Consider the following 23122-nt stretch of genomic DNA (forward strand, 5'->3'; position numbering starts at 1 on the left):
GGCGCCTTTCCTGTGGGGGGGGAGGGGCGGGGCCCCCCCCGCGACCCCCGCGACCCCCGTGGGGGAGGGGCGGCCGCCACCGACCCCGAACGCGCCCGAAGCGCCCCAAAAACGGCCGGGACCCCCCGGACCCCGGGAAACGCCGAAATCTGGGAATCCCAAATCCCTGGGACCCCTCCGGGAGCTTTCGGGACCCTCTGGATTTTTGGGATCCCCCCCGAATTCCCGAGACCCTCCCAGATTTTTTGGGTCTCCGCGGATTTTTTGGGACCCTCCGGGAGTTTCTGGGGTCCCCCCAAGAGTTTTTGGGACCCTCCTGAATTCCTGGGAGGTTTTGGGAACCTCAAAGGATTTTTGGGACCCTCCGGGAGTTTCTGGGGTCCCCCCCAAAGAGATTTTGGGACCCTCCGCGAGTTTTTGGGACCCTCCTGAATTTTTTGGGGGATCCCCCAGGAGATTTTGGGACCCTCCGGGTGTTTTTGGGACCCTCCTGAATTTTTTGGGGATCCCCCAGGAGATTTTGGGACCCTCCGGGAGTTTTTTGGACCCTCTGGATTTTTGGGATCCCCCAGAAGATTTTGGGACCCTCCGGGAGTTTTTGGGACCCTCACGAATCTCTTGGGGATCCCCTCGGAGTTTTTTCGACCCTCTGGATTTTTGGGATCCCCCCGCATTCCTGAGACCCTCACGGGTTTTTGGGATCTCCCCAGGATTTCTGAACCTCTCTGGATTTTTGGAAACCTCCCCCCCTGGATTTTTGGGATCTCCTGAGAGTTTTTGGGACCCCCCCGGATTTCGGGGCCCCCCGGCCATGGGGCTGTGGCTGTTCTGGCTCTGGGTCCCCCTGGGGCTGGCGGAGGAGGGTGAGTGACACCCCCGGGATGGGGGAATGGGACCCCCGGGACCCCTGGGATCCCCGGGATGGGGGAATGGGACCCCCGGGACCCCTGGGACCCCCGGGATGGGGGAATGGGACCCCCGGGACCCCCGGGATGGGGGAATGGGACCCCCGGGACCCCTGGGACCCCCGGGATGGGGGAATGGGACCCCCGGGACCCCCGGGATGGGGGAATGGGACCCCCGGGACCCCCGGGACCCCCGGGATGGGGGAATGGGACCCCGGGACCCCCGGGATGGGGGAATGGGACCCCCGGGATGGGGCACAGGGACCACGGGACCTCCGGGACCACCGGGATGGGGGAAGTTCCGGGAATTCCGGGATTTGGGGACTTCAGGGACCCTCGGGACCCCCGGGATTGGGGAATGGGACCCCGGGACCCCCGGGATGGGGGAATGGGACCCCCGGGACCCCCGGGATGGGGCACAGGGACACCGGGACCCCTGGGACCTCCGGGATGGGGGAATGGGACCCCGGGACCCCCGGGATTGGGGAAGTTCCAGGAATTCCGGGATTTGGGGACTTCAGGGACCCTCGGGACCCTTTGGGGGGTTCAAAGCCCCCTGGAATGGGGGGGCACAGACACCTGAGTCCCCCTGGGATGGGTTTGGGGTCACTGGGGAGGGAATTTGGGGTCCCGGGGGGTCCCGGGTGTTTGACCCCCCCCCTGTCCCCCGCCAGAGACGCTGCTGGACACGCGGCTGGAGACGAGTGACCTGCACTGGACTGTCCACCCGCAGGGGGAGGGGCAGGTGCGCCACGGGGGACACGGGGGGACACGGGGGGGACACGGGGGGACACGGGGGGACACGGGGGAGGGACAGGAGGGACAGGAGGGACAGGAGGGACACGGGGGGACACGGGGGAGGGACAGGAGGGACAGGAGGGACACGGGGGGACACGGGGGAGGGACAGGAGGTCACCACCGCGCTCACCTCCCGTGTCCCCCGTGTCCCCCCCGTCCCTCTGGTCACTGTGTCCCCCCCACGTCCCCCCATCCCGTGCCCCCCGTGTCCCCCCATGTCCCCCGTGTCCCCCCTGTTCCTGTCCCCGCTGTCCCCCTGATGTCGCTGTTCTGTGTCCCCCGCTGTCCCCCCGCTGTCCCCCCTGTCCCCAATGTCCCTCTGTCCCCCCTGTCCCCCTGTCCCCAATGTCCCCGCAGTGGGAGGAGCTGAGCGCGCTGGACGCGGAGCTGGGCGGGGCCGTTCGCACCTTCGAGGTTTGCTCGGGGCGGGGCCGGCTCGGGGCCCCCCCGAACGGGCGGGACCCCCCCCAGCCCGGCCGGGACCCTCCCCCCCAGAACAGCTGGCTCCGGTCCCGCTGGGTCCCCCGCGGCGCGGCCACCACGGTGCTGGCCGAGATCCGCTTCACCGTGATGGCGTGTGACAGCCTGGGCAGGACACGGGGGACACGGGGGACACGGGGGACACGGGGGACACGGGACGGGGACAGCCTGGGCAGGACACGGGGGACACGGGGGACACGGGGGACACGGGACGGGGACAGCCTGGGCAGGACACGGGGGACACCTGGGGACAATGACACACCTGGGGACACGCCTGGGGACACACCTGGACACGCCCCCGGACCCGCCCCTGGCAACAGCGATGCCCTTGACAACGGCGGTCTCCACGGCAACGACCCCAAACCCCTCAATCTCCATGGCAACGATCCTGACAACCACCTCGGTCTCCGTGGCAACGGCGTCCACAGCCTTCATCTCCATGGCAACCACCCTGATGCCCTCCGTCTCCAAAGCAACGACCCCAAAGACCAGAATCTCCATGGCAACAACCCCAAAGACATTGATCTCCATGGCAACCACCCCAACGACCACAGTCCCCTTAGCAACGACCCCGATGACCTCAGTCTCCATGGCAACGACCCCACGGACCCTGATCTCCATGGCAACCACCCTGATGACCTCGATCTCCATGGCAACGACCCCACGGACCGTGATCTTCATGGCAACCACCCTGATGACCTCGATCTCCATGGCAACGACCCCACGGACCCTGATCTCCATGGCAACCACCCTGATGACCTCGATCTCCATGGCGATGACCCTGAGGACCACTATCTCCATGACAATGACCCCGATGACCTCAGTCTCCATGGCAACGACCCCACGGACCCTGATCTTCATGGCAACGACCCCAAACCCCTCGATCTCCATGGCAACCACCCCAGCTCCCCCTCCGCGCCCCCTCCCGCCCTGCGCCCCCCCCGCCGGCCCCGCAGCCCCCCCGGGCCCGCCCGGCCCTGCAAGGAGACCTTCGGGGTCTTCTACCACGAGTCGGACGCCGACACCGCCACGGCCACGTCGCCGCCCTGGATGGAGAACCCCTACGTCAAGGTGGACACGGTGGCGGCCGAGCACCTGGCGCGGCCCGGGGGCGGCCCGGGGGGGCCTCAGGGCCGGGTCAACCGCAAGGTCCTGCGGCTGGGCCCGCTGAGCCGCGCCGGCTTCTACGTGGCCTTCCAGGACCTGGGCGCCTGCATGGCGCTGCTGTCCGTGCGCCTCTTCTTCCGCCGCTGCCCCGCGGCCACCGCGCGCCTCGCCCGCTTCCCGGCCACCGTCCCCGCCGAGCTGGTGGCCCCCGTGGCCGGGGCCTGCGTGGCCGGAGCGGTGCCGGCCGCGGAGGGGGTGCCGCTGATGTACTGCCGGGAGGACGGGCGCTGGGCCGAGCCCCCCGCGCTGGGCTGCGTCTGCGGGGCGGGGATGGAGCCCAGCGAGGGCGCGGGGTGTCGGCGTGAGTTGAGGGGCGCTTGGGGCGTCTGAGGGATTTTTGGGGTGGTTTTGGGGTGTTTAGGGTATTTTTTTGGGGTGGTTTTGGGGTGTTTGGGGTGTGGGACGGGCACTAGGCCGCGACCTGGGGCTGAGGTGCCTTTTTTGGGGTGTTTGAGGGGGTTTTGAGGTGTTTTGGGGTGTTTGGGACATGTTTGAGGGGTGCTTTGGGGGTGTTTGAGAGGTTTTTGAGGCGTTTTGGGGGTGTTTGAGGGGGTTTTAGGGTCTTTGGGGTGCTGGAGGACGGACGCTGGGCTGAACCCCCAGCCTGGGCTGCGTGTGCAGGGCGGGGACGGAGCCCAGCGAGGGCGGGGGGTATCGGTGTGAGGTTTGGGGTGATTTGGGGTGTTTGAGGGGTTTTGGGGCTGGCTTGGGGTGTTTAGAGGGGTGGTTTTGGGGTGTTTGCAGTGTTTGAGGGGTTCTTGGGGTGGTTTTGGGGTGTTCGAGGGTGTTTTGGGGTGTTGTGGGGTGTTTTGGGGGTGTTTGGGGGTCCTGGGGTGTTCCCGGTGACCCCTCCGTGTGTCCCCCCCACTCTGTCCCCAGCCTGTCCCCCCGAGACGTTCAAGGCGGAGCCGGGGGGGGGTCGGTGCCAGCCCTGCCCCCCCCAGAGCGAAGCCCCCTCCCCCGGAGCCCCCTCCTGTCCCTGCCGCCCCGGATTCTTCCGAGCCCCCGGAGAGGGACCCCCGGATCGCTGCTCCGGTGCTGGGGGGATCTGGGGGGATTTGGGGGGTTCTTGGCCGGGATTTGGGGGAATTTTGGGGGGTTTTGGGGAGGTTTCTGGGGGCGTTTTGGGGGAGTCCTGGGGGGAATTGGGGCGGGGGTCTTATAGGGGCATTTTCGGGGGGAACCTGAGGGGTTCTGGGAGGATTTGGGGGGTCCTGAGGGGGGGAATTTGAGGGGGGATCTTGGTGAGGATTTGAGGGGGGGATTTGGGGAGCACCGGAGGGGGCATTTGGGGTATCCTGGCTGGGTTTCTGGGGGTCCGAGGGGAGAATTTGGGGGGGGGTCCCAGGGGAGAATTTGGGGGGGTCACGGGGGAAATTTGGGGGGGTCCCACGGACGATTCGCCCCTGACCTCCCCCCCTTTTCTCCCCCCCTAGCCCCCCCCTCGGCCCCCCGTGCCCTGGTCGCCCACGTGAACGGGTCAGCTGTCCGGCTGTCCTGGAGCCCCCCGCGGGCCGGGGGGGACCGGCCGGACCTGCGGTACCACGTGGGGTGCCGGGCGTGCCCCCCCCCCCGCGGGACCCCCCCCTCGTGCGGGCCCTGCGGGCCCCTGGCCTGGGCGCCCCCCCCCCAGGGGCTGCGGACCCCCGCGGTCAGCGTGGCCGGGCTGCGGCCGAGGGTCACCTACAGCTTCAGGGTCAGCGCCCGCAGCGGGGTCACCCCCCCGGGCCCCCCCGAGCCCCCCGCGGCCGAGATCAACGTCACGGCCGGGGCCGACGGTGAGACCCCAAAAAAACCCAAAACCACCCCAAAAACATCCCAAAAACCTGCTCAGGAACCCCCACAAAAACCCCACCTGGGAGCTCCAAAAACCCTGAGACACCCCCAAAAACTGCTTGGGAATCCCAAAAAATCTCCAGCCCCCCCCTAGGAATCCCCAAATCCTCCGGGAACACCCCAAAAACCTGCCCTGGAACCCCCCAAAATCCCCCCAAACCTCCCGGGACCCCCCCCCAAACTCCCCCAGGGACCCCTAAACCCCCCCAATAAACCCCAAAACCCACCCGGGAAGAGCCCTAAATCCTCCCAAAACCCCCCAAAAACCCCCAAAATAACCCCACCCCCCCCCCCCCAGTGCCGCCCCCCGTGTCCGACGTGGTCCGGGTCGGGGGGGGTCCTGGGGGGGTCACTCTGGCCTGGCCCAGCCCCCCCCCGGGGCCCCCCGGCCCCCCCGTGCTGGACTACGAGGTCAAGTACTACGAGAAGGTGGGGAGGGGGCTTGGGGGGCGATTTCGGGTGGTCTGGGGGGAATTTGGGGGCATTTTGGGGTCGTGGGGGGATTTCGGGAGGTTCTGAGGGGTCGGGGGAGAGTTTGGGGGAATTTGAGGATTCCTGGGGGTTTTTTGGGGTGGGATTTGGGGTTTTTAGGGTTTTTTTGGGGGGGGGATCTGGGTTTTTGGGGTTTTTTTGGGGTGGGATTTGGGGTTTTAGGGTGTTTTGGGGTGGGGTTTGGAGTTTTTTGGGGTTGTTTTGGGGGGGGGATTTGGGGTTTTTAGGGGTTTTTTTTGGTGGGGGTTTGGAGTTTTTTGGGGTTGTTTTGGGGGGGGGGATTTGGGGTTTTTAGGGGTTTTTTTTGGTGGGGGTTTGGAGTTTTTTGGGGTTGTTTTGGGGGGGGGATTTGGGGTTTTTAGGGTTTTTTTTGGCGGGGGTTTGGAGTTTTTTGGGGTTGTTTTGAGGGGGGGGGATTTGGGGTTTTTAGGTTTTTTTTTTGGTGGGGGTTTGGAGTTTTTTGGGGTTGTTTTCGGGGGGGGATTTGGGGTTTTCAGGGGGTTCCTGACCCCCGCAGTTGGGGGGCGGGGAGGGACCCCCCCAGTTCCTGAAGGTGCCGCGGCCGCGGGCGGAGCTGGGGGGGCTGCGCCGGGGGGGCCTCTATGGGGTCAGGGTCCGCGCCCGCTCCGAGGGCGGCTACGGCGACTTCGGGCCCGAGACCACCGTGAGCGCCCCGGGCAGTGGTGAGACCCCAAAACACCCCCAAAACACCCCAAAATACCCCAAAATCCCCCCCAAATACCCTAAACCTACCCCAAAATTCCCCAAATCTCCCTGAGACCACCGTGAGCTCCCCAGGCAGCCGTGAGACGCCAAAACACCCTCAAAACACCCCAAAATACCCCCCCGAATACCCTAAACCCACCCCAAAATACCCCAAATCCCCCTGAGACCACCGTGAGCGCCCCGGGCAGTGGTGAGACCCCAAAACAACCCCAAAACACCCCAAAAATACCCCAAAACAGCCCCAAAATACCCCAAAAACCCCATACCACCCCAAATCCCCCCGAGACCATCATGAGTGCCCCCGGCAGCAGCGAGGCCCCAAAACACCTCAGAATACCCCAAAAATACCTCAAAACCACCCGAAAAAAACCCAAAAATACCCCCAAAACACCCCAAAATATCCCAACCCCCCCAAAAAACCCGCAAACCCGCCCCTAAAACTCCCCAAGACCCCTTAATTCCCGAGACCCCCCCCGAACCCTTTGATGCCCCCAACCCCCCCCAAAAATACCCCAGAACACCCCAAAAAATACCCCAAATCCCCCCAAAACGACCCCGAGCCCCCCCTGACCCCCCCTTTTCCCGCAGAGGGGTCCCGGGGGGGTCCCGGGGGCGTCGTGGCCGGAGCCGCTGCCCTGGGGGGGCTCCTGGTGCTGGCCCTGCTGGGGGGGGCCCTGGCCGGCCTCAGGTGAGGGGGGTCTGGGGGGGCTCGGGGGGGTCCTGAGGGGTTTAGGGAGAATTGGGGGGGGGTCCTGGGGGTCCCAAATGGGTCCAGGGGGTCTCTCGGGGGGGCTTGGGGGGCATTTGAGGGGTCCCAGGAAGGGTTTTGGGGGAATTTGAGGGGGTTCGGAGGGGTTTGGGGGAATCCCAGGGTGACTCTGGGGGGATTTGGGGGTTTTGGGGTCTCCTGGGGGGATTTGGGGGGGATTTAGGGGGGGGTTGCGGGGTTTTGGGGTCTCTTGAGTGGCTTGGGGAGGGTTTGGGGGTGGATTTGGGGGCGTTGGGGGGAATTTGGGGGGTTTGGGGGTCTCCTGGGGGGGCTGGAGGGGTTTGGGGTGGACTTGGGGATCTCTGGGGTGGATTTGGGGTCCCTGGGGGGGTCCCCATGCCCGTGTCCCCCCCTGTCCCCGCAGGCGGTGGCGGCTCCGGGCAGAGAAGCGGCGACGCAGCCCCGCCCCCACCCCTGGGGGGCTCGGTAAGCGGGACCCCAAAATGTCCCCAGATGTCCCCAAAAGTCCCCCGGTGTCTCCACGGGGGTGGGGGGTGGCAGCGGGTGACTCCAGGTGACCCCAGATGACCCCAAGTGACCCCAGGGTGACCCCGGGTGATCCCAAGTGGCCCCAGATGACCCCAAATGACCCAGGGTGACTCCAGGTGACCTCAGGTGACCCCGGGCCACTCAGCTGACCCCAAATGACCCAGGTGACCCCGGGTGACCCTGGGTGACCCCGGCTGACCCCGCTGTCCCCCGCCAGGTGGGAAGCTCTACATCGACCCCCTGACCTACGAGGACCCCGAGGTGGCCCTGAGGGACTTCGCGCAGGAGATCGACGTCACCTGCGTCACCATCGAGGAGGTCATCGGCGCAGGTGGCACCCGGGGCACCCCGGGAGCTGTTCGGGGGCGATTTCGGGGGATTTTGGGGTCTTGCAGGTGTCCCACCTGTCCCAGCTGAATTTGGGTGGCGTTTTGGGTGGATTTCAGTGAATTTGGGGAGGTTTTGGGGTGGTTTTTATGGGATTTAGGAGTCTCATGAGTATCTCACCTTTCCTGGGTGGTTTTTGAGTGGATTTATCAGGACTTTGGGGTCCCGCAGGAGACTTCAGGGAGGTGTGGGTGGTGTTAGGGAGGTTTTAGGAGTCTTTAGGGGGGTTTGGGTGGGTTTATTTGGTGTCTGGGTGGTTTTTGGGTGGAATTATCGGGATTTCGGGGTCCCCCAGGCGAATTCGGCGAGGTGTGGCGCGGCCGCCTGTCCCTGCCGGGCCAGCCCGAGGCCGAGGTGGCCGTGAAGACCCTCAAGGGGGGCGCGGGCGAGCGGCAGCGCCGGGAGTTCCTGCGCGAGGCCGCCCGCATGGGGCAGTTCCGCCACCCCAACGTGGTCCGGCTGCGCGGAGTGGTCAGCGCGGGGCCTCCGGCCATGATCGTCACCGAGTTCCTGCTGCACGGCGCCCTGGACGCCTTCCTCAGGGTGGGGACAGCGCTGGGGACATTGGGGACATTGGGGACATTGGGGACACTGGGAACACTGGGGGCACTGGGGACATCGGGGACATTGGGGACATTTGGGGACATTTGGGGACACTGGGGGCACTGGGGGCACTGGGGACACTGGGGACATCAGGGACATTGGGGACATTGGGGACACTGGGGGCACTGGGGACATTGGGGACATTGGGGACATTTGGGGACATTTGGGGACACTGGGGGCACTGGGGGCACTGGGGACATCAGGGATGTTGGGGACATTGGGGACATCAGGGACATTTGGGGACATCGGGGACATTGGGGACACTGGGGACATTGGGGACATTTGGGATATTTGGGACATCGGGGACATTTGGGGACATTTGGGGACTTTGGGGACATTTGGGGCACTGGGGACATTGGGGACATTTGGGGACATTTGGGGACATTTGGGGACTTTGGGGACATTTGGGGCACTGGGGACATTGGGGACATTTGGGGACATCGGGGACATTGGGGACACTGGGGACATTGGGGACATTTGGGGACACTGGGGGCACTGGGGACACTGGGGACATTGGGGACATTGGGGACATTTGGGGACATTTGGGGACACTGGGGGCACTGGGGGCACTGGGGACATCAGGGATGTTGGGGACATTGGGGACATCAGGGACATTGGGGACATTTGGGGACATTTGGGGACATTTGGGGACATCGGGGACATTGGGGACACTGGGGACATTGGGGACATTTGGGGACACTGGGGACATTGGGGACACTGGGGACATTGGGGACATTGGGGACATTTGGGGACATTGTGGACATTTGGGGACATTTGGGGACACTGGGGACACTGGGGGCACTGGGGGCACTGGGGACATCGGGGACATCGGGGACATTGGGGACATTTGGGGACATTTGGGGACACTGGGGGCACTGGGGGCACTGGGGACATTGGGGATATTGGGGACATTGGGGACATTTGGGGACACTGGGGGCACTGGGGGCACTGGGGACATTGGGGATATTGGGGATATTGGGGACATTGGGGACATTTGGGGACATTGGGGACATTGTGGACATGTGCTGTCCCTGTCCCCCCCAGGGGACCCTGTCCCTGCTCCAGCTCACGGCCACGGTCTGTGGTGTCCGCGCTGTGTCCCTGCCGTGTCCCCACAGTGTCCCCACGGTGTCCCCTTGTCCCCAGGGCCGGGAGGGGACGCTGTCCCCGCTCCAGCTGGTGGCCATGCTGCGCGGGATCGCGGCTGGGATGCGCTACCTGGCCGAGGCCGGCTTTGTCCACCGGGATTTGGCTGCCCGGAACATCCTGGTGGACGCTCACCTGGTCTGCAAAGTGTCCGACTTCGGCCTGTCCCGGGCGCTGGATGGGGACAGGGACAGCGACCCCACCTACACCAGCTCCCTGGTGAGATCCCGGGACCCCCTTGGGACCAGGGTTTGGGGGGATTTGGGTGGGTTTTGGGGCCTCACTGGTGTCCCACCTGTCCCTGGTGAATTTGGGGAGGTGTGGGTGGTTTTAGGGGGGGGTTGGGTGGATTTAGGTGGTTTTTGGGGTCTCATGGTTTCGTGTCACCTGCCCCCCTGGACATTTGAGGCCACCAGGGGGGTTTGGGGTTTCCCAGGGGAGTTTGGGGTTTCCTGGGGGGTTTTGGGGTCCCCCTGACCCCCCCCCGTCCCCCCGAGCCAGGGCGGGAAGATCCCGATCCGCTGGACGGCCCCCGAGGCCATCGCGTTCCGCACCTTCACCTCGGCCAGCGACGCCTGGAGCTACGGGATCGTCATGTGGGAGGTGCTGAGCTTCGGGGAGCGGCCCTACTGGGACATGTCCAACCAGGACGTGAGTCACCCCGAAATCCGGGATCCCCCGGCCCTCCCCAAAATCCCCAAATTTCCCCAAAATCCCCAAATGCATCCAACTCCTCCCAAAATCCCTAAGTTCTCCCAAATCTCCCCCAAAAGCTGGGACACGACGAGGTGCTGCCATTCGGGGACGTGTCCAACCAGCACAGGAGTGACCCCAAAATCTGGGTCCCCCAGACCTTCCCAAAATCCCCAAATTCCCCCAAACCCTCCTCACCTGTCCCCAGGTGATCAATGCCATCGAGCAGGACAATTGTCACTGTCCCCCCTCACCTGTCCCCAGGTGATCAATGCCATCGAGCAGGACAATTGTCACTGTCCCCCCTCACCTGTCCCCAGGTGATCAATGCCATCGAGCAGGACAATTGTCACTGTCCCCCCTCACCTGTCCCCAGGTGATCAATGCCATCGAGCAGGACAATTGTCACTGTCCCCCCTCACCTGTCCCCAGGTGATCAATGCCATCGAGCAGGACTACCGGCTGCCGCCCCCGCCCCGCTGTCCCCCGCCCCTGCACCGCCTGATGCTGGACTGCTGGCAGCGCGAGCGCAGCGCCCGCCCCACCTTCCCCCACATCGTCCGCGCCCTCGACCGCCTCATCCGGCGCCCCGAGAGCCTCCGCGTGGCCCCCGCGGACCCCCACGGGTGAGCTGGGAGCGGGGGGGCGGGGAGGACACACCTGGGGGGCGCTGGATGCTGGGGTCCCCTGGGAGGGTCTCAGGGTACCAGGACTTTTTTGGGATTGGGGTTGTGGGGTGGGTGGGGCTGACACGGAGCACCTGAGTTCGTGGGGGGGGTGCCAGGACACCGGAGTTTGGGGAAGGGTGTCCCCAAGATGTGGCTCTGACCCCCCTCTGTCCCCGCAGCTCCTCCCCAGCCTGCCTGGAGCAGCGCGGCCCCCCCGGGCCCACTTCCCCCGGGCCCGTCCCCGCGGCCCCCCCCGGGCCCTCGGTGGGGGAGTGGCTGCGGGGCCTGGGGCTGGGCGGGTACGAGGAGCCGTTCCGCAGCGCGGGCGTCACCGGGCTGGAGCTGCTGCCGCGGCTGCGCAGCGAGTACGGGGGGCCAGGGGGCACAGAGGGTGGGGGGTGGTGGGGGCAGGGCTGGAGCCGCAGCGAGGGAGGGGGTGGGGAGGCTTTTGGGGGACCGTGGGGGGGCGCAGGGACCCCACGGTGACCCCCGTGTGTCCCCCCAGGGACCTGCTGCGCATGGGGGTGACGCTGGCCGGGCACCAGCAGATGATCCTGGAGGGCGCCCAGAGCCTGCGGAGCACCCCCAAAGGGGACCCCCAGTGCTGACACCGCCCCCGGCCCTGCCCATGGCAAGATGGCTGCCAGGGACCGGCGCTAAGGGACTCAGCTGGCTGGGGGAGGAAGATGGCTGCTGGGAAAATATGGCCACCAGGACAATATGGCCGCCAGGACAATATGGCTGCCATTCCAACATGGCTGACATTCCAAGATGGCCACCAGGACAATATGGCTGTCAGGACAATATGGCTGCCGCTCCAAGATGGGCACTGTTCCATTATGGCTGCCAGGACAATATGGCTGCCATTCCAACATGGCTGTCATTCCAATATGGCTGCCATTCCAACATGGCTGTCATTCCAACATGGCTGTCATTCCAAGATGGCCACCAGGACAATATGGCCACCATTCCAACATGGCTGCCATTCCAATATGGCGCCGCCTGCCAATGACCCGATGGGCGGGGCCTGGATGGGGGCGTTCCAGGGGGCGGAGCCTGCGAGGGCGTGGTCACCAATGGGCGTGGTCCAATCACGAGTGGGTGGTGCCAGAGTGGGCGTGGTCGGGTGGGCGTGGCCACCACTGGGTGGGGCCTCCGGTGCTTTTATTGAACCTTTTTGTCCCCAGCCAATAAACGCAGCCAATGCAAATGGGGGGGTGGGGCCGTGCCCCCCGCTGTCCCCAAGGTGTCCCCAAGGCCACCACCGAGCTCCCCGGTGTCCCCATCGGCCCCAAGCGTCCCCTTTCTCCCCACAGTCCCGAGTGTCACCAAGGGCCGCCCCGATCCCGAGTGTCCCCATGGCTCCCGCTGTCCCCAAGGTCCCCTTTGCTGTCCCAAGGGCCACCCCGCTCCCAGGTGTCCCCATAATCCCACGCGTCCTCCCGGTCCCTGCTGTCCCCAAGGCCACCCCAGCTGTCCCCAAAGCCCTCCCTGTCCCCGAAGTCCCCAACGCCCCCGTGGTCCCCGATGTCCCCACTCCCCCCCATGTCCCCGCAGTCCCCGTTGTCCCCGAGGCCGCCCCTGTCCCCGAGGTCGCCGCAGTCCCAGCTGTCCCCGGCCAGCGCTCCGGCCGTGCCGCGCAGGGTCCAGGCCAGCAGTGCCAGGCGCAGGCGGGCGCTGTCCCTGCGTGTCCCCGCTGTCCCCAGCTCGGCCACCAGCGCGGGCAGCGTGTGACCCCCCCGGCCCAGCAGGACATGGCGGAACGGGGTGACCAGCGGGGACACGAACGGGGACAGCAGCGACGCCTCGGCCTGGGGGGACAGGAGGGGACATGGTCAGGGGGACAGGAGGGGATGGGGACAGGGAGGGGACACGGTCAGCGGGACAGGGAGGGACATGGGGACAATGGGGGCATCAGGGATGGGGGGACAGGAGGGGACACGGTCAGGGAGAGGACACAGGGAGAGGGAAGTGACACGGAGGGGACAGAGGGGTGGCACAGGTGACAGAGGGGACACTCACGGCCATGAGCCGCGCGTTGAAGCCGCGGTTGAGGCGCTCGTTGGAGCTGTCGGATCCCGACATGTCGCGACGGAGCGAGGCCGCCGCGCGCACCACGCCCCCCCTGGCCGAGGACAGGCACTGCAGGGACAGGCCCCGCGCCTGCCGGGGCGGAATCGTTGTACTGGGACGGACTGGTTATACTGGGTTATAGTGGTTTGTATTGGGTTATACTGCGTTGTACTGGGATGGACTGGACTGGGTTATACTGGGTTGTACTGGGATGGACTGGGATGGACTGGTTCATACTGGTCTGACCCAGAGAGGCAGCAGCTGGGACAGCAGTGAACCCCCAGTGCCACCCCACGTCCTCCAGTGTCCCCCAGCGTCCTCCCAGTGCCCTCCCAGTGCCATACTGGTCTGTACTGGTCTGACCTGGAGCGGGGCCAGCTGCCGGACCAGCTCATCCCCGAGCGCACCAGGGTCCAGGGGCAGCCGGGGGTCGTGACCCAGGCGCAGCAGGAGCTGGGCGGCCACCGCGGCCACTGCCCGGGCCACCGCGGGCAGCCGCCCCCGCAGCCGCCCCCCCAGGCGCCCCAGGGTGTCCTCGCGGGTCCCCAGCGCCGCACGGGAGCCACCGGGCACGGCCTGCGGGGGACAGGGGGACACAGGGGTGGCACAGGGACACTCGGGGACACTCGGGGACACTCGGGGGTCCCACCTCATCGAAGCCGAGCTCCAGCGCCGGGACCCCCGCGGCGGCCGTGAAGGGAAAAGCGCCGCAGTCAGGGGACAAGGGGCGGACCCTGCGGGGACATGGGGGGGGACAGGGGTGGGACAGAGGGACACGGGGGGTGTGACACGGGTGTCCGCGGTGTCCGCGGTGTCCTCACTCACACGTCGCTCTCCCAGACCCGGCCCGGCCGCGTCAGCTGCTCCAGGAGGCTTTTCCCGGCCTCGTTTGGGCTCTCCACCTTTTTTTGGGGTGTGGGGGGTGTCCGGGGTGATTGGGGGGGCGGCCCCTCCCCCACAGCCCGCTCTTCCCCCACCTCTGCCCCCGCCCCTCCCCCACCTGCTCCAGGGCGCTCTCGATGAGATTGACCAGGGTGGGGCTGGTCCTGACCACGAACCGCTCGGCCCCTGGGTGGGGGAGGGGAGAGGTCAGTGGGGTCAGCAGAGTGGGGGAGGGGCGGAGACACCCCCCCCCAAAATGCAGGCTGTGGGAGGGGGAGGGGCGCACCCAGCACTGCCTGGTCCAGGCTGATGTAGGCGGCGACTTTGGTGTGGAAGAGGTCGGGGTAGCCCTGGGGGGGGCCGGAGGGGTCATTAGGGGGGTCACTGAGGCCACTGAGGCCACCACGGGGTCATCGGAGGGAGTCGCGGTCACCTCGAGCCACTCAGTTGCCCCCAAATGTCCGAACTCGCCGCCATCCCAGCTGACGAAGAGCAGTGTCCGGCGGAGCTGGAACCCTGGGGGAGGGGTCCGGGGGGGTCCCAGAGGGGTCCGGGGATCACTCGGAGGTGAGGGAGACCCCCACCAAAAGTGGGGGACACCCAGGAAACGCAGGGAAATCCCCTCCCCCCCCATGACCCCCAGATTTGGGCCCCCTCCCCATTGATTCTCCCTCCCCCACCCTGGGGACCCCCTCGGAGTCCCCTCCTCAATTTGGGATCCCCCATAACCCCCCAGGACCCCAAATTCCCCAATTTCAGCCCCCCTACCCAAACTGGGGACCCCCAGCCCCGCCCCGGCCCTGCCCCAGCCACGCCCCCTCACCCTCTCGGCCAATGGCGGCGAAGAACCGGGCGAGCTCCAGCAGGAGGGCGGTGCCCACGCCCGAGGCCGCCGCCCCCGGCCCCAGCGAATCGCGGCGCGCCCCCACGATGACGTAACAGTCTGGGCGGGGCCTGCATCAGGGAGGCCACGCCCCCTCTGGCCACACCCAAGCACACGTCCCACCCTTTGGCCCCGCCCATTTCTTTCCCCACCACACCCCCACGGACCACACCCCGTTTAACCACACCCCAAATGACCACACCCCAAATGACCACACCCAGTTCAGCCACGCCCACCCACCTCCATTATCGCCATTGCCTCGCCCTCCTCTGGCCCCGCCCCTCCCCATGACCACGCCCCTGTTGTGACCGCTCTGACCACGCCCCACAATGACCCTGCATTGGCCACACCCCAAATGACCACACCCAAATGACCACACCCGGTTATGCCACATCCCAAATGACCACACCCAGTTTGGCCACATCCCAAATGACCACACCCAGGTGACCACGCCCCGTTCGGCCCCGCCCCTCACCGGGCTCGAGCCGCCCCCGCAGGGCCCCGAAGACGCTGGTGAGGGTCCCGGGCTGCGTCCCCCCGCCCACGCTCAGCTGCAGCCGCCGCTCCCCCGGGCCGGGCAGGAACCGCAGGGACCCCCCCAGGCCCCGCCCGGGTGGGATCCAGTGCGGGGGTGCTCGGGGACCCCCCAGGACCCTGAAATGGGGAGGGGGAGATGGGCTGGGGGGGTTGGGAACCCCAAAACGCTGAAATGATGGGGGAGATGGGTCGGGGGGGGATCTGGGGGAGGTTTCAGGTTCGAGGGGGTCCCAGATTTTGGGGAGGGGTCCCAGATTTGCGGGTCCCAGATCTGAGGAGGAGTCTCCCGTACCGCAGCAGCCGCGCGGCCGTGCCGGCGCTCACGGGGTGGACGGGGATCAGGGGCGACCCCGGGGGGGTCCCGGGGGGAACGCGGCCGCTGAAGGAGGGGAACCCCCGGCTGAAGGGGTCCCCCGGCCCCTCCTGCACCTGTGGGAACACGTCAGACCCCGACCCCTCCCCAAATTACCCCCCTCCAGACCCCCCCGGACCCTCCAATCACCCCCAGGCTCCCCCGAGCCCCCAACCCCCGCCCAGCTCCCCCCAAATTCCCCCGGAACCCCCAGATCTGACCCCAAGACCCTCAGAGACCTCTCCCACCCCCAAAACTGACCCCCAGCGCCCTGGAATCCCCCCAAATCCTCCCCAAATCCCCCTAGGCTCCCCCAGGCCCCCCAGTGTCCTCCCAGCCCTCTGGAATTCCCGATATTTTCCCCCAGTGTCCCCCTCAGGACCCCCCAGTGTCCTCCCAGCCCTCTGGAATTCCCGATATTTTCCCCCAGTGTCCCCCTCAGGACCCCCCAGGAACCCAATGTCCCCCCCAATGTCCCCCCAGCCCCTCGGAATCCCCGATGTCCACCCCCGACCCCCCAGACCACCCCGAGATCTCCCAATGTCCACCCCAGACCCCCCCCCCCCATGTTCCCCCAGCCTCCCCTACTCACGTGGACGGTCACAGCCGTGTCCCCCCCCAGCCCAGGACCCCCCCCCGGTCCGGCCGTGTCCTGGGGGTCCGGGTACAGCAGGACCCCCACGGCCCCTGCCCCCGCTGCGGCCGCCACCTGCGGGGGGGGACACTGGGGACATCGGGAACCCAAATCCGCTCCTCCGCCGCCAAATTTGGGGGCTCAACTTTAGGGTTGGGGTCTCCCCCTCACAGCCCCCCCAGTCTGAGGGTCTCACCTTCTGGGCAGGGCTGCCCCTCCCCAGCCGCAGCAGCATCAGGTGACCCTTGGCTGAGACCCCCCGGGCCCGCAGCTGGGCCAGGTCCTGGGGGCGGCCATAGTGGCCGTAAACCAGCCCCCCCTGCGGGTCAGCGGTCAGTGGTCATCAGTGGTCAGCGGTCGGGGGTCAGGGGTCAGGGGTCAGCGCTCACCGTGGCGTTGCCGGGGGCGCTCCAGGCGCAGAAAGCGTCGGGGTCAAGGGGGAGCCGCTCGAGCTCCTCCCCCTCCGGCCCCACCCAGCGCAGGGTCACCTCGCCCCTGGGGTCAAAGGTCACAGGGTCAGGGTCACCCAATGAGCTCTGACCACCCCGAATGACCCCAGGGACTTTTGAGCCCCTGAACCCCCCGTGACCCCCCCAGGCCGCCCGAATGACCCCCAGACCCCCCCCCCCCATTACCTTATCGGGAGGGGGAGGGGCTGCGGACGGCTCCAGGCCTGGGTCAGCCCCGCCTCCGCCAGGGCGCTCAGCACCGACTGGGCCAAAGCCCGGCCACGCCCCGAACCCGCCCCGTGCGGCCCCGCGCTGACCTCCCTGCGGACAGGGGCACGGCGGTCAGCGGGCAGGGGTCAACGGTCCCAGCGGGGGTCACAAAGGGTCACAGGGGGTCGCATACGGTCAGTGGTCAGTGGTCACTCACAGCACCCAAGGAGGACTCAGGTGGTGACAGGGCGGTCAGTGGTCAGTAACGGCCAGTGGTCAGTAATGGTCAGCGGTCACTCACCGTACCCAGGCCTCCACCCGCTCCTCCACCAGGTGGCGCCGCAGCAGCTCCCGCAGGCGGGGCCGGGGGGGCGGAGCCTCTGCGCTGGCCCCGCCCCAAACACCATCGGGGGTGGAGCCTCCTGCCAGAGGCCCCGCCCCTGCAGCCCCGCCCCCACACGGGGCGTGGCCAATCCCAGCCACCAACAGCCCTGGGGGCGGGGTCACAGAGGGGTGGGGTCACAGGGGGCGGGGCTGGGGCAATGAGCGGTCACGGGGTCACTGGGGGTCACTCGGAGGGTCCTCTAAGGGGGGGTCACTTGGGGGGTCACCTGGGGACACGGGGGGACACTGGGAGGGCTCACTGGGGGTCACTAGGAGTCAGTGGTGGGTCAGTGGGGGGTCACTGGACGTCTCTGGGGATCACTAGGTGGTCACTCAGGGATCACTGGGGCTCACTGGGGGTCACTGGGAGTCAGTGGGGGGTCACTGGGGGTCACTGGACGTCTCTGAGGGTCACTGGGGGTCACTCGGGGATCACTGGGGGTCACTGGGAGTCAGTGGGGGGCTCACTGGGGGTCACTGGGCGTCTCTGAGGGTCACTGGGGGTCACTCGGGGATCACTGGGGGTCACTGGGAGTCAGTGGGGGGCTCACTGGGGGTCACTGGGCGTCTCTGAGGGTCACTGGGGGTCCCTCAGGGATCACTGGGGGTCACTGGGGGTCACTGGGAGTCAGTGGGGGGCTCACTGGGGGTCACTGGGCGTCTCTGAGGGTCACTGGGGGTCACTCGGGATCACTGCGTGGTAAATGGGAGTCACTGTGCGGTCACTGGGTGGTCACTGGGGGTCACTCGGTGGTCCATACCCAGCAGGAAGGCGGTGGCCGAACCCAGGGCCAGAGTCGCCAAGGGGTGGAGCCAGAGGCGTGGCTGGGGGCGTGGCTTGCGCCGGGGGCGGGGCCGGGGGCGGGGCAGCTGCACCGTTGGCTCCGCCTCCTCCTCCTCCTCCTCCTCCTCCTCCTCCTCGTTCTCCCCCCGGGGGTCCCTGTGCCGGGAATAGGACACGGGACCCCCCCCGGGGGGCTGCGCCCGCGGTCAGGGGGCCCGGGGGGGCTTTGCGGGGTCCCCGGAGTTGGGGTCCCTTTGGGGGGGTCCCGGACCGCCCGATTTTGGGATGGGGGCTTTACCCGTGCACGGAAGCAGCGCCTGAGGGTCTCCATCGGGGGTCGGGGGGAGTCCCAGCGGATCCCGGGGGTCCTGGGGGGGTGGGGAAGGGCCCGGGGGCACGGGGGGTCTCAGGAGAGTCCCGGGGGGGTTTTCAGGAGGGTCTGAGAGGGTCAGAGCGATTTGGGGGCCTCAAGGGGGGTCTCGAGGTGTCCCAGTGGGTCCGGGAGGGCTCGAGGGGGTCCCCAGAGCGTTTTGGGGTCTTTGGGGTGGGTCCTGAGGGTCCCCAGGGGTCCCAGTCCCACCCCCCCCCAAAAGGACGGACTTTGGCCCTGGCCGAGCTTCGCCCCTGCCCAACCCCATCCCTGTCCCGCCTCCAACCCCAAAACCCCCCCAGACCCCCTCGTGATGACTCCCAAACCTCTCAAACCCCCTCTCATTCCCCAAAACCCATGAATTCCCCCCAAAACTCCCCAAAATCCCGGCCCCCCCCCCGTTCCCGCTCACCCGCGGCCGCCGGACCCGCTGTGGCCCCGCCCCCACAGGTGCGAAAAAGCGGCGTGGCCTGGGCGTGGCCTGGGTGGGAAAGGGGCGTGGCCTGGGCGGGAAAGGGGCGTGGCTTGTAGGGAAAGGGGCGTGACTTGTAGGGAATGGGCGTGTCCAGGCAGTGTTTGATGAGGGCGTGGCCGGGGGCGTGGCCGAGAGCGGCACCGCCAGGTCCTGGCGCCCATTGGCCGAGCTGGACACTGACCGGGGAGTTTTGGGGGGGTCCAGGGTTTCAGAGGGCCCGCGGGTGTTGGGGGGGGGGGTCCCGGAATTTGGGAGCCGCAGAGCTTGGGAGTCTCGGAGTTTGGAGGTCACAGAGTTTGGGGTGCCGGGGGATTTGGGGGTCCCCGGGGGATTTGGGGGTCCCCGGGGGGTTTGGGGGTCCCGGAGCATTTCGGGGTCCCGGAGCATTTTGGGGTCCCGGGCGCAGCTCTCATAAATATTCTCGTGTTTGCATTAAGTTACATGGGGGGGTTCAGGGGCGCTGTCTCCCCTGAGTGACAGCTGTCAATCAATCACCCGCAAGGCCTGGGCAGCCCAGGGCGCTCAGGCGGGAGGAGGATGATTGACAGCTGTCAATCACCTGCCGGCACGTCCAACGTGCCGGGGGGAGGGGAGGGGGTGCTGTCGAGCGACGGCTACTGATGCTGATGATTGACAGTGCTTGTGATGATTGACAGCTGTCAGTCCCGATGATCGAGGGCTGTCTGTGATGATTGGCAGCTGTTGATGATGACTGACAGCTGCTGATGACCAGCAGCTCTCTTTGTTGATTGACAGCTGTCGGTGATTGACAGTTGCCGACTGTGAGTCGCCGCTTTACGCGATGATTGACAGCTGTTGGCGGTGACTGACAGCTGTCTCCGGCAGTGATAGACGGCCCGGTCACCTCGGGCAGGCGTCGGCCAGGAAGAGCCGGACCTTCCCCCGCAGGAAGCGGCTCAGGACCCCCAGGAGCCGGGGGAGGGTCCGGACCCGCACCGGGGCGGGGGGCGAAGGGGGGGGCGGGGCCTGGGGGGGAGGGGAGGGGTCAGGGGCCTGCCAGCGCCCCCTCCCCGGACCCCCCAAAAATCCCCAAAATCCCACCGGACCTCCCAAAATTCCCCCAAAACCCCCAAACCCAGACCAGAGCAGGGCAGGGCCCACCAGGAGCCCCCCAAAACCCCCCAGAACCCCCTGAGCCCCCCAGGCCGCCCCATGATTGTCGCAGAGCCCCCCGAACCCCCCCAAAAAACCCCCAAACCCCCCCAAAAAACCCCCAAACCCGCCCGTACCGGCGCGGGCAGCCCCCGCAGCAGCCGCGCAAGACCACAACCCCCCCCCAAACCCCCCAAAAACCCCCCAAAACCCCCCAAAAAACCCCCCAAAACCCCCCAAACCCGCCCGTACCGGCGCGGGCAGCCCCCGCAGCAGCCGCGCCAGGCTCCGCGCGGCCCCGTAGGCGCGGTCGAGGCTCGGGCGCACCCGGGGGTCCCGGAGCAGCTCCCGCGCCCGCAGCACCGCGGCCGCCAGGGCCGCCTGGCCACCGGCCACCTCCTGCGCGCGGGACCCCGCCTGGCGACACGGCGGGGGTCAGGGGACAGCGGGGGACACCCCCTTCTCCCCGGCTTTTCCCTGGTTTTTTCCCCCATTTTTTTCCCGATTTTTCCCCCTCCATCCCTCCCCATTTCTCCCCACTTCCCCCAGTTTCAGCCCATTTCTCCCGGTTCCTCCCCATTTTGCCCAATTCTTCGTTTCTCTCTACGTTTTTTCCTATTTCCACCCCCCCGCCCCCCCCGTTCCTCCCAGTTTCTCCTCATTTCACCCAACTCTGCCCTGTTTCCTCCCCCCATTTTTCCCCATTTCCCTGGATTTCACCCCGTTTCTCCCCGTTTCTCCCTGATTTTGTGCATTTCTCCCTGGTTTTCCCGAATATTCCCCATTTTCCCTCATTTCCCCCCATTTCTTCCCAATTTCACACAATTCTGTCCCATTCTCCGCCCCCCCATTTTTGCCCATTTCCCTGGCTCTCCCCCCATTTTTCCCAATTTCCCGGGATTTCCCCCCATTCCCACTCACGTCCAGGCTCCGCCAGAGGTTAAAGTTGACGCCGGGGTCGGGGACGGCCACGGGCTCGGGGAGGTCACAGTGGGGGCCACACCCAGCCTGGGGGGGACACACGCGGTGACACCCCCGCCACGACCCCGCGGGGGTCCCTGAGCCCTCCCTGGGGCCCCCCCGGTGTCCCCAACCCCTCCATGGTGTCCCCAACCCCCACTCAAGGAGCCACTGCGGTGTCCCCAACCCCTCCGGGGGTCCCCGTGCCCCCACCCTTGTCTCCAACCAGTCCAACATCCCCAGGGTGTCCCTCCCACGATGTCCCTGTGTGCCCAAGCCCCCCCGGGGGTCCCGATCCCCCCTCATCACGGCCCCCCCGCCGTCCCCGAGTCCCCCCCGCTGTCCCCGTGTCCCCTCACCGCCCCCCGCTCGGCGTCGCGCGCCTCCAGGATGAAGCGTTCGATCACTCGGGGGTCGCAGAGCGAGGGGGGACCCTCGGGGGGGGGCTGGGGGCGCCCCGGGACCCCCAACAGCAGCAGCAGCAGCGCGCACAGCCCTGGGGGGAGGGCATGGGGGGGGTCAGGGACCCGCTGGGGACACTGGGACAACTGGGGACAACTGGGGAGCCCCCTCCCCGCGGGGATGGGGAGGCTCGGGACCCCCCGATCCGCCGGCATCCCCCAGACCGGGGACCCCCGGGATACCTGGGTGCCTCCCCCCCCCCCCCCCGAGTGCCTCCCCTCCCGCCCCCAAGAACGTCCCCAGGGACGTCGGGGACTCCCCGCCCACCTGGTGACCTCAGGGACCCCCGAGTGACCGGGATCCTCTCGGACACCTGGGACCCCCCACCCACGCGGTGTCCCCAGGACCCCCCACCCTGCTGGGAGCGCCCCCCACCTGTGTCCCCGCCAGACACCTGAGCGCGCCGGACACACGTGGGGACCCCTGGACCTCCGACCCCTCCCGGCCACGCGGGTCCTCCACGCCCCCCCGAGACCCCCAAGCCCCCGGCGACTCGCGGGTCCCCACCCGGGTGCCTGTGGCCCCCCTCGCCCGGTTCCGCCGCACACGTGGGTGTCCCCACCCTGCCCCCGCACACCTGGATCCCGCCCGCACACCTGGGGCACTCCCACCCCCCTCCCCGCGATGTCCGAGCCCCCCCCCCAACCCTGCGCGGCCCCCCTGGGACCCCCCCCTCTCACCCGCCGCCCCCATCGCCGGCTGCTCATGGCACGGGGGTCCCTGGTGGCCCCGGGGCTGTGGCCGTCCCCGTCCCGCGTCCCCCGGCCCCGGCCCCGGTTAATGTTTGATCCGAGGGGCCGCGGGGCCGGAAGGGCCCTTGGGGGGGGGGGGTTTCCATCCGCTCCCCCCTCGCCCCCCCCCAGACCGTCGAGGAAAAGGCCGCGCCGGCCGCCGCACGTCGGCCCCTGGCCACGGGCCACCCCCGGCCCCGGCCACGGCGCCGGCCAGGCGGGGGGGACACGGCGGGGGGGACACGGGGATGGAGAGCTGGGCATGGAGGGGTGGGAATGGGGGACATCGGGGGGACACGGGGGGGGACACGGGGGTGACATGGAGATGGGGACCTGGGCATGGAGGTGTGGGAACAGGGGGACACGGGGGAACGGGGGGGGGGGGGACACGGGAGGACAGCGGGACGGGGACCTGGGCACGGAGACGAGGAATCGGGGATGAGGGTGGGGGGACAGAAGTGGGGACAGGGTGACCCGGAGTTGGGGAGACACGGGGACAGGGATGGGGGGACAGAGCTGGGGACGTGGGACACGGGAAAGCAGGATGGGGGCGACACGGGGACAGTGTCCTGGGCCCGGAGGTGCGGGATGGGGACGGGGGCGGGGGGACACGGGGACCTCGGGATGGCGACAGAGGAGGGGACACGGGGACGGGGGCACACGG

The 23122-nt window shown here is 67.6% G+C and overlaps 3 protein-coding genes across 3 annotated transcripts; 1 reads left to right on the forward strand and 2 right to left on the reverse strand.

Moving 5' to 3' along the window:
- Positions 1–40: 40 nt before the first annotated feature.
- Positions 41–12169, forward strand: EPHB4 (EPH receptor B4). The gene is made up of 17 exons (XM_082300587.1): positions 41–863; positions 1580–1650; positions 2061–2297; positions 2403–3651; positions 4230–4385; positions 4787–5128; positions 5485–5615; positions 6196–6361; positions 6993–7092; positions 7538–7599; positions 7880–7993; positions 8345–8592; positions 9799–10017; positions 10300–10449; positions 10924–11117; positions 11339–11524; positions 11665–12169. The coding sequence occupies exons 1-17, from the start codon at positions 812–814 to the stop codon at positions 11765–11767; spliced, it is 3780 nt and encodes a 1259-aa protein (XP_082156713.1). The 5' UTR covers positions 41–811; the 3' UTR covers positions 11768–12169.
- Positions 12170–12484: 315 nt separating this feature from the next.
- TFR2 (transferrin receptor 2) lies at positions 12485–18678 on the reverse strand (the record flags this gene model as incomplete). Its single annotated transcript, XM_082300591.1, has 18 exons — positions 12485–12970; positions 13182–13322; positions 13596–13808; positions 13882–13966; positions 14058–14134; positions 14233–14300; positions 14401–14464; positions 14548–14630; positions 14938–15057; positions 15473–15651; positions 15827–15963; positions 16479–16595; positions 16717–16839; positions 16910–17015; positions 17156–17290; positions 17481–17670; positions 18325–18541; positions 18646–18678. The coding sequence occupies 18 exons, from the start codon at positions 18676–18678 to the stop codon at positions 12485–12487; spliced, it is 2574 nt and encodes an 857-aa protein (XP_082156717.1).
- Positions 18679–20053: 1375 nt separating this feature from the next.
- On the reverse strand, positions 20054–22503 carry EPO (erythropoietin; the record flags this gene model as incomplete). Its single annotated transcript, XM_082300480.1, has 5 exons — positions 22408–22503; positions 21625–21761; positions 21227–21313; positions 20558–20722; positions 20054–20179 (listed from the first exon to the last, which is right to left on the reverse strand). Exons 1-5 carry the CDS (start codon positions 22418–22420, stop codon positions 20054–20056), a joined length of 528 nt encoding a protein of 175 aa, XP_082156606.1. The 5' UTR covers positions 22421–22503.
- Between the last annotated feature and the right edge of the window lie 619 nt (positions 22504–23122).

The sequence above is a fragment of the Coloeus monedula genome, assembly GCF_965178545.1.
Source record: "Coloeus monedula genome assembly, chromosome: 40".
NCBI classification, from domain to species: Eukaryota; Metazoa; Chordata; class Aves; order Passeriformes; family Corvidae; genus Coloeus; species Coloeus monedula.

Excerpts from the sequence above, each read along its gene's own strand:
- EPHB4 (XM_082300587.1), top strand. The coding sequence starts at position 812 with ATGGGGCTGTGGCTGTTCTGGCTCTGGGTCCCCCTGGGGCTGGCGGAG. Across the intron at positions 7,093-7,537 it reads GGGGCCCTGGCCGGCCTCAG|GCGGTGGCGGCTCCGGGCAG; the intron begins GTGAGGGGGGTC and ends CTGTCCCCGCAG. Across the intron at positions 11,525-11,664 it reads CTGCCGCGGCTGCGCAGCGA|GGACCTGCTGCGCATGGGGG; the intron begins GTACGGGGGGCC and ends GTGTCCCCCCAG.